This window comes from Salvia miltiorrhiza, chromosome 2 (genome assembly GCF_028751815.1).
Source record: "Salvia miltiorrhiza cultivar Shanhuang (shh) chromosome 2, IMPLAD_Smil_shh, whole genome shotgun sequence".
NCBI classification, from domain to species: domain Eukaryota; kingdom Viridiplantae; phylum Streptophyta; class Magnoliopsida; order Lamiales; family Lamiaceae; genus Salvia; species Salvia miltiorrhiza.
Window position 1 is genome coordinate 5,673,191 of NC_080388.1, and position 9,268 is coordinate 5,682,458.

Genomic DNA, 9,268 nt, shown 5'->3' on the forward strand with positions numbered 1-9,268 from the left:
CCAAAACAGGCACGGCCCGCGCCGTAGGGCCGCGGCCGCCGTCTCCGCGGCGGCCGCCGTGGCACGGCGGCGGCCGCCGTGGCACGGCGGCGGCCGTGAGATCAACTTCGAGATTTTTGCTCCAGTCGAGCTGAAATTACTTGAAACTTCTCGAATCCTGCACACGACGACAGTAAACCCAAAAAGATCATCGAGCATGTGAAATATAGAGCAAAAAGGTACGAAACGAGCTCGAATGCACAGCAGGAAAACTCATAAAATCATCACGAAATAGGGCTAAACAGACATTCTTCAATTTCAGCAATTTGATGGAGAGACTTTGGCTGAAACATGGGAAAGATACCAGGAGAAGCTGAGGAAGTGCCCGTTTCATGGCTTTGATGAGGGGACTCTGTTGGTCATGTTTTACAATGCGTGTGGTGAGCGTGCGAGAATGTTTATGGATACAGCAGCTGGAGGTTCTCTGCTCAAGAAAGGGAGCTCGGAGGCAATGGAGATCATTGAAAGCATGGCTACTACAAGTTACCAATGGCCATCCGAGAGAGTTCAGTTGAAGAAAGTTACTGCTGCGTCCAGCTCAGATCTCATGGCATTGATTTTGACTCAGCTGGCAGAGATGAACTTGAAAATCAATGCTATGACTGTTGGCGATTCTGAGCCAGCTGTAGAGATCCCGACAGGCGTAGAAGACGTCAACTACATTAATGGCAGAAACTACGGGAACTTTCAGCACGGGCAACAGAGCGGGTATAATAATGGACAACAGCTTCATCATGGAGGGCGTCCACATCCGAATTTGGCTTATGGGAATCCGAATAACGCGCTCCAAGCTCCACCAGGCTTCTCTGTCACCAATGGAGTCATCAATGAAGAAAAGAAGCCTAATTTGGAAGAGCTGCTGATGAAATTTATCTCCAAGTCCGACAAAAGGATGGAAAAGCTAGAGTCCAATGCCGTTGCTGTGGGGACTCAAATGAAGATGTTCGAGACCCAATTGGGTCAAATAGCCACCGCCGTCAACAAACTCCAACAGTCGGGCAATCTCATAAACAATGCCAAGGTAAATTCAAAGGAGCAGTGCATGGCCATTGGGTTAAAGAGTGAAGTCACCTCAGATTGCAGCCATGGATCTCATGAGATGGAGAAAGAAGAGCTATCGTGGAGAGTTCATGAGGAAGGCCGACGACTCCCACCTCATCTGCGTCCTCCGGGGTGGATGCCGTTTCCCAGCGTCATTTTAAGATGGTTGATTTGCCAAGCGGGACTACACAGGAAGGGGCCATGACGGCAAAAGATGAGAGTGCACAGCTGATTGAGAAAAAATCTGAGGAGGTCACTGTTGAGGTTTCTGGCAGAAAGAAGGATGAAAAGCAAATAGCTACTTTGCCAGCAACTGTAACTATACCTTTCCCTCATTGCCATAAGAAAGAAAGGATGAAGGAGCGGCTCTCTAAGTTTTTAGAGATCTTTAAGAAGGTGAACATCAACATTCCGTTGGTGGAGATGCCGCAGTATGCCAAATTCCTCAAGGACATAGTCTCCCGAAAGAAGAAGTTGGGAGAGTTTGAGACGGTGAATCTCAATGAAGAATGCAGCGCAATCTTGCAGAGAAAGCTGCCGGTGAAGGTCAAAGATCCGGGCAGCTTCACACTTTCCTGCACTATTGGAGGCCAGCATTTCGGAAGGTCACTCTGCGATCTGAGGGCGAGCATAAACCTCATGCCTTTATCTGTTTTCCAGCAGCTGGCTATTGGAGAGTTGAAGCCGACATCAATAAGGCTACAGATGGCGGATAGGTCGGTCACTTATCTTCGTGGAATTGTGGAGAACGTGCTCGTGAAGGTGGGGGATTTCATTCTCCCTGCTTATTTTGTGGTTCTAGACATTGAAGATGACAACAAAATCCCGCTAATTTTGGGGCGTCCGTTCCTTGCAACGGGAAGAGCTTTAATTGATGTGGAGAATGGAGAGCTCACACTGCGACTGCATGATGAGAGCCAAACTTTCTATGTCTATGAACCATACCGCATCCACAAGGACGAAGTGCCCAAGAAAGCAAAGGATCCGGGAATGGTAAGTGTTGATGTTTTTAATACATTTGATACGGATCTTTTTTCTTGGCAGGACCCAGGTGATCGGAAGTTGAAAGGAGGAATTTTGGCTGGTAAGAGTGGAGCAGGGGGCAGCTGTTCGCAGCACTACATTACAACCCTTAATGAAGACCTTTTGATCTTGGTTATAAGAGCACACATTAAGTGGTGGAGAGGTGAGACGATTGACAAGCTTATGGTTGAGTACTTGTTTTGTTTGAACTGAGTGTAAACACGTCCATACACTTGAGAGTTGAGAGTTCTTATGTTCTTTTTCTTTTTGGTGAGGATTGCAAGTCATTGAGACCACAATTTGAAGTTTTTCATGAGTGTGATATCTTGATGATTGGAGATACAAATGCATGTTGGTAATTTTGTTGACAAATCTGAAGCCACAATGTTATCCACTTTTCTCTACGCTCTTGTTGATTCATTCTTGGTTCATCTTTGTTTTGTCCGAGGACGGACAATAGTTCAAGTTTGGGGGGTTGATAGACATGCATTTTTACCTCTTGGTGTGTCATTTTTGGTGTTTAGTTATGTTAGGTCCGGGGGGTCTCGAATAGGTGTATGGGGGGGAATACACCTATAGGCTATTTTTATGACTATCTACCAACCTCAATCAGAGGGATCTCAGTCAGAGATAGAAACGAAACTTTGCATGCAAACAAGACACCTGTTTTACCGAAATTAGTTTTGACCAACAGGGTTGACGACTGATACTGAAAGCTCTTCAGTAAAGAGTTATCAGTTAAGTCACTGGAACTTAACTGATCCACATAAGGGCTTCAGTCGTGTTTGCACAGATAGAGATGATATCTCTCTTCCTTACTATCAGAGGATAGTTCAGTCAGATTGATATCATACGCAGCGGAAATTAAACTTAGTTTCGAATAGTCTCGGTGGAGCAGATAGTTGGATTAGGGTTTCTCTTTGCTGTTAGTCAGTGTTCAGTTTTATCAAAGAAATAGCACAAGTATGAATGTAAAACTGAAAGCTGTAAATAACACAGAGACTTTTACGTGGTTCGGAAAAACTCTTTCCTACATCCACGGTTGGTTGATCAGACCAACAATCCACTCCGCAAGTGCTTGCCTGGTGCACTGCAAACCGTAAACTGAAGATAAACTCTCTTCAGCACCTACACACCTCGCGTAGGGTTTCCCCACCTACACACCTCGCGTAGGATTTCAGCACCTACACAACTCGCGTAGGATTTCCCTGCTAAGCACACCTCGTGCTCAGACTTCCCTTTCAGAGTTCAGAGTACCTTCCTGAACTCCGAGTCACTCAAACACTCTTATGGGGGAGAGGTTTAAACGAGTGCCAACTATACTTACAAAGAACAAGTTTTTTGAAGCAAGTTTGACCTTTGGCTTATGGGTACACAGATATATGCCTAGGGTCTAAGAAAATGTATGTAATCAGCAGTGACTGATTTTGGCTTTGGAATTCTCTTCTTCGATTCAAGCTTTGGGCGGTTAAGCTTTAGGCTGAGTAGCTATTTCGGCAGAGCTTCAGCTTATGTCGTTGAATCGGTGAAGATTGAAGTGATCCTCAAATGCTATTTGTAGGAGAACTCTTGAATAGTTCCGTTGGCGTAAATCATCCTCAAGATTTCTTCCGTTGGAGAGCAATTCGAATTTGGGCTGAGGCTTCAATCTTTGAGGTTCATTGTCTGTGTGGAAACGGCTCTCTTTGAAGGACAGGAGATGTGACATCTCTGAAAAGTAACCACTAGATAGGAATGACCTCTGCAGAGATAAGATATTGAGATATCTCTGCATTTAATGCGGCTGTACTTGAGCGTACGTGGCTTCCTCTGAACGTTGGAAGATCAGTCCTAAGAGGAATGTTCAACTGATACTTGACTTTAGTATCAGTCCATGGCGCGCATTAATTAATCAGTCTTCAACTGATTCTTCAACTGATACTTCAGTTGGTAACTCCAGTCTTCAGTCTTCAGTCTTCGTTCTTCAGTCTTCAGTCTTCAGTCTTCGACACCGCAACTAAACTAGAAACGAACTCTAACACTTGAGTTCAAAACGATTCTAGTCTATTACATTTAATTCCTATGAATTTTGGTATCATCAAAACAAGGGTTAGGATATTCCACAAGGTTCCCAACAATTTCCCCCTTTTTGATGATGCCAAAACCACACAGCAGTTCTAGACAACAAAAAGACTGAGCTCTCAGTACAAGTTCTAGACAAGGGGTCAAAACAGTTCCCCCTTAACAATAGAACCTAAACAACTTGTACTTAGAGCAAGAAAGAAAACAGTTCTAAAAAAATAGAACTTAAAGAAAACAGAAAAACCATAATCAGAGCTTGGACAAAGAGTCATTGTCTTCAGGGTGAGATCAATAAGAAGTTGTTGTTTTCATTAGGAGAGACTGATTAAAGCAACAATCTAAAATTACAACTTGAGAACATAAAAAGGACATTACAGAGTACTGCCATCCTACTCAAGGTACTTGATTGTAGAGTTTAAAGACTGCTTCCCATACCTTTCTGGCTTCTTTGGAATCTGGATGAAAGTTCCAAATTCTGCAGACGGCTCTGAATTCTTTCTTGATCTTCTCTTTGTCAACACCATTCCTGAACCTTGGTGGAGCTGCTACTTTCTTCTGAGGGTCAGGTATGCTTTGTCCATTAGCCTTCTGAGCTTCCAACATTTGATGAACAGGTTCTTGTTCTTGGAAATGCATCAGGAAGTACTTCCAGGCTTCATACCTGCGCTTCTTTTCGCCTTGAATATTTGCAAACACCATCCATTTGGTGTAGCGTTCCTTGAGTTGTTCCCACCAATCATTCAACTCTGACGGTATCCATTTATCTGGTCGCTCAAACTTTTCCAGATGAGATACAATCAGTCCACTCTTGAGATAATGCTCAAGCTTTTGACTTTCCTTCAGAGTTGAGATGAATTCGACAGTTTTCTTCTTTTTCAGTTCTGATTCACTTGAAGAGCTTTCTCTGCCTCGCTTTCTGCTAGCTTCAACTGAGGCGAAAGTGGGGGCAACCCTTGCAGTGATTTCCTCGGCCCTGTTTTCCACCCTGTTGAAAACAGAGGGGAGCATATCCGCTTCTTTTTGCATACGCCTTAATAAATCCTCTTCCCCCTTTTTGGCATCAGCTGGAGGAAGTCCGCTTTGTAGTTCTTGGAGATCAGTGAGCATCTTCTGAACGAGAGCTGAGTCAGGAGATTCTTTGGTTTGTTGGAGTTGTCTTTCCACCTTTGACAGTCGTTCCATGATGGGCTGAACTGACGTTGCAATGAGTTCCTTGACCTCGGTTCTAGGCATGAACGTCTGTAGGAACTCAAGTTCCATTTCCTGGAGCTTTGTAGTTAGGCTGATGTATTGCGTTTTCCTTTCAATCTCTGATTCGAGAAAGAGGGTGTACAATTCTGTGTGATCCTTTCGAATCTTAGGAATACCAGTCTCTGGATCCAGCATTTCAAGCTTGTATTCGATCAAATCCTTTTTCCGTGCTTTCATCCGTAGTTTGAGCTCATTAATCAACTCGGCATGATGGACCATGTCTGTTGTTGCCTGTTTCTCGACTTCTTTGAGCTTCTTCACGAACTTTTCACCATAGATTCGCTGTCGTTCGAGCTCGTGCTTAAGTGAGTCGATTTCAAACCGTTGATCAGCAAGCTGGTTCAGCAGTACATCCATTGGTCTTTCTTCATCATCAGCGATCCGCAATAGATGTCTGCGCGGCCGATTATGTTTCCAGAGTGTGAGGCGCGCATCAGTTTCTGCGTCCGAATCAAATAGAACAGGTCCTTCTGGGCGAGGAAGCTCGACGTGTTCTATTGGAACATCTGATTCGTCAGGATAGTTCTGCTCTTGCTGACGCTCTTCATCAGTCTTGGATGTGGAGGCCTCAACTTGATTGGATGAGGCAGGGCAATCTGTTCTTTCTTCAATAGATTGCGGAAGCTCTTGTTCTTGACTGATGTTCTGGCCTTCAGGTGGAATTGGCTCATCAGTGTTCAAGAGTGTTGATGAAGTCGGAGGAGACTTCAGGATGTCGTCAACTTGTTCTGGATCAGCATTGTCCGCTGATCTCTCTTCTTCTACAGAAGGAGGAGCATCAACTGCAGTGATGCTAGTCAGGTCCGCTTCAGCAGGAAATGTCGGATGAGAGGATGGTGGCTCCGGTTGACTGATTGAGTCAGTCATTGGTTGATCATCAATGGCAGGATCAGCAGCAGCTTCCTCCGGTTGTGGATTGTCATTAATAGGAGAGCTGTGAGCTGCAATAACTTCCTCTATGATGAGAGGCTCGTCCAATACCTTTGATGTCCCGGCATCGTCGTTTAGTGGCAGGAGGCGTCTGAATTGTTTGGACGAGTTCAAGTAATTCATGGCAAAACTGTCAAAATCATGAATTACGTCCCAAACATGTTCAATTTGAAAGAGGCTGATCAGAGTAGCCTCTTCCATCTCAAACGAGTCTTCAGCTTCAGGGCAGCGAAGACTGTTGATTTTTGGACATGGTGCTGTCTTCAGAAGAGTATACGTGAGAAGTCTATGAAGATCCCGGTAGGCTTCTAGAGACGTATCAACATCACCAATTATGCGTCGAAGGCGATTGGTGGCAATTTGTTGAACTTCAGACTGAAGTTCAACAGCTTCTTGAGTACCTTTGAAGATGAAGGTGGAGGCTGGTTCTGGTGCAGTTTCCATAACTGCTTTGCCTTTGGATCTTGGAGAGAATTTCCAAGGCATCTCAGTTGGTATAGATGGTTTCTTGGGGAGGATTGTACGAACACGTCGTGGCACATTTGTGCGAGGATTTGAAGGAGGTGAATCAGGGGCTTCAGAATCAGATGATGGAGGAGAAGAGATGTCGATTACCTTTGCCTTCGAGGAAGGTTTGGGATCTCTTCTGGCAATTTTGAAGAGACGCAGGTTGTCTGTGAATTTGATCATCTTAGGCCATTGCACATACTTGTGCTTCTTTGTCCCCTCGATAATGATCTGGGATACCCTGTTCCCCTGTCGGACCATCGTTGTCGGTCGTGTGTTGTGGGCTTCATTGTAAAGAAGCTTCATGTAAGCTTCTTCCCAGTTGAAGCATTCCTTCTTCACAAGAGCCGCCATGACATTCTTCTGCGGTTGAGAAGCTTTATTTGGAGTCCCTGTAGCACCTATCCAGCATTTCTGGATGATTTTGCCCAACATGGCAAACTTTGGATGTAGATGAGATAGAGTGATTTGACTCTTCGTAGATTCAGATTTATCCTTCAGTACAGTCTTGAGAGTTTCATTTGCTTCATCATCAGTCAGTGAAGAGAGTAGAAATCCGTTGTTGGGGAGATTGAACAATTCCCTGATAATTTCGGAGACGTTGAGAGTCTCCTCTATGCATTTTGCTCCATCAACGATGCTGACCTTTGAGATTAGTTCTCCGGCGTTGCTGAATCTGAGATTTTTGTAAAACTCTCTGACAGCATCGTCGAGTAAGTATTTCGGTTCACTTGTGACAAACTTCTTCCATCCATTCTGGAGAAGTATTTTTGAAACCTTCGTAAATTCCGGCTTCTTTTCAAACGATTCCTCATGCACTGTCTGTTCATATCTGACCTCTTTCTTCATTGAAGCTTCCTTCTCGTTGTCAGTCTTCTTCATATTAGTATTGGCCATCTCGAATAGAATATCTGTGAAGAGAATTTTGCAGAGAGAGAGAGATCTCACAGTAGATTGCTGTGGATTTTGAATGCTAGAGAGAACGTGCAAGAGTGATGGGAATGAGGAATGACAGTAGTGGAGAAGGTATGATCGTGGGAGATGAGCAGTTTCCTAGGGCAATCGAAAAGACGTGGGCGCGGTTTGAAATATGCGCGCTAAATCAATTACAATAATTTTTGACGTTCGTAGTAAGTGCCCGACAGTTAAATGCCTAGAAAGATGAGATATGCACAGATATAGAATATTTGTCATAATCACTTGCCGTAAATAGGCGGCGTATAGTGCATGCAATGATTTGAAAAGATATGCATAAAAGGAGATTTTGGAAATTGAAAGACTAAAATAGAACGCAATTTCACCAGTTAAGCATAATCACACATAGTCCCTATTTTTATTAGTCTAAGTAAAGGATTCGAACAAGTTCCCAACAAACAGTAAGGGCAACAGTCAAGTATTGATAAAGCTTAAACAGAGTTCCCCCTAAATAATATAACTCATACTCATTAAGTGTAAATAGGTAAGAGGAACAAAGATAGGATAAAAACGAATCTTCATGAACACAGTAAAAACCAATATGAACCAAGGATGCGGAAGATCATAACAAGGAAGGGCTAGCTAAGACAAACTAAGAATATCATATACAAAATAAAGAGTTTCTGTTTAGACGACATTCCTTGTTCTTTCTTAGTTGATGCGGAGTTGTTTGCTTGGCTTCCTTGGAGGACTTCCTTTAGGTTCTTCAGTCAGCTTCCCTTTTCCTTTCCTGTCCTCCTCGCGTTTGTCCTTGTTATTAGACTCAGGGACCTCGCTGAATATGTCCTGGATTTCCAGTTGCTGTTGGAGATGAGTGACAGTTGATTCAAGAATTGCAATCTTGACTCTTAGCTCATATGAAACTTCTTCTTGACTCAGCATCCTTTCTTCCAACATCTGGACTCTCTCATCAATGGTAGTTTCAGGAGGCTCTTGTTCTTCAGCCGGCGTCCCTTCTTCTGTAGCTTTGGCTGGGGCAGACTGATGAGGTGGAGTTTCATGATGGTCTCCCATGTCCTCATCCTTATCTTCTTTGAGAAGACCTCTGGAAGTGAGGTATAGTCTGAAGTTGGGTGCCCAGTCGTGGATGCCATCCTAAACGTTTGTGACTCTGAACTTCTCAAAGATGCTATTCTCCAGAGCTTCCATCTCACCATCATTGAGAACTTCATCAATCTCTTTGTATTGGGATTTGGGTAGGGTTTTGATGAAGATATAGAAGAAATAGCTGACGAGAGCTTGGAACTCTTCAGGATTCAGGGAGGCTAATATTGTAGGAAAAATGGTTGTGACACAGTGTTCGGACAGTTGTGTCACGAAGCTTTTGAGAAGGGCTTTTTGATTGACAAAGGTTGAGGATGAAGATGCAGCATTGACGTTTGAACCTTCGTCAAACTTTGCTTTCCTGTTGAACCCTTCAAGACAGTAATGGAAGAAACCT

The 9,268-nt window shown here is 43.9% G+C and overlaps 1 protein-coding gene across 1 annotated transcript; it reads left to right on the plus strand.

The window, feature by feature from the left end:
* The first annotated feature begins 433 nt into the window (after positions 1-433).
* Positions 434-3,493, plus strand: LOC131007892 (uncharacterized). Its single transcript, XM_057934804.1, has 6 exons — positions 434-847; positions 1,273-1,344; positions 1,426-1,572; positions 1,675-2,073; positions 2,125-2,235; positions 3,482-3,493. The coding sequence occupies exons 1-6, from the start codon at positions 434-436 to the stop codon at positions 3,491-3,493; spliced, it is 1,155 nt and encodes a 384-aa protein (XP_057790787.1).
* Positions 3,494-9,268: the final 5,775 nt, after the last annotated feature.

Excerpts from the sequence above, each read along its gene's own strand:
- LOC131007892 (XM_057934804.1), top strand. The coding sequence starts at position 434 with ATGTTTATGGATACAGCAGCTGGAGGTTCTCTGCTCAAGAAAGGGAGC. Across the intron at positions 848-1,272 it reads AAGCTCCACCAGGCTTCTCT|GAAGGGGCCATGACGGCAAA; the intron begins GTCACCAATGGA and ends GGGACTACACAG. Across the intron at positions 2,074-2,124 it reads AAGCAAAGGATCCGGGAATG|GACCCAGGTGATCGGAAGTT; the intron begins GTAAGTGTTGAT and ends TTTTCTTGGCAG.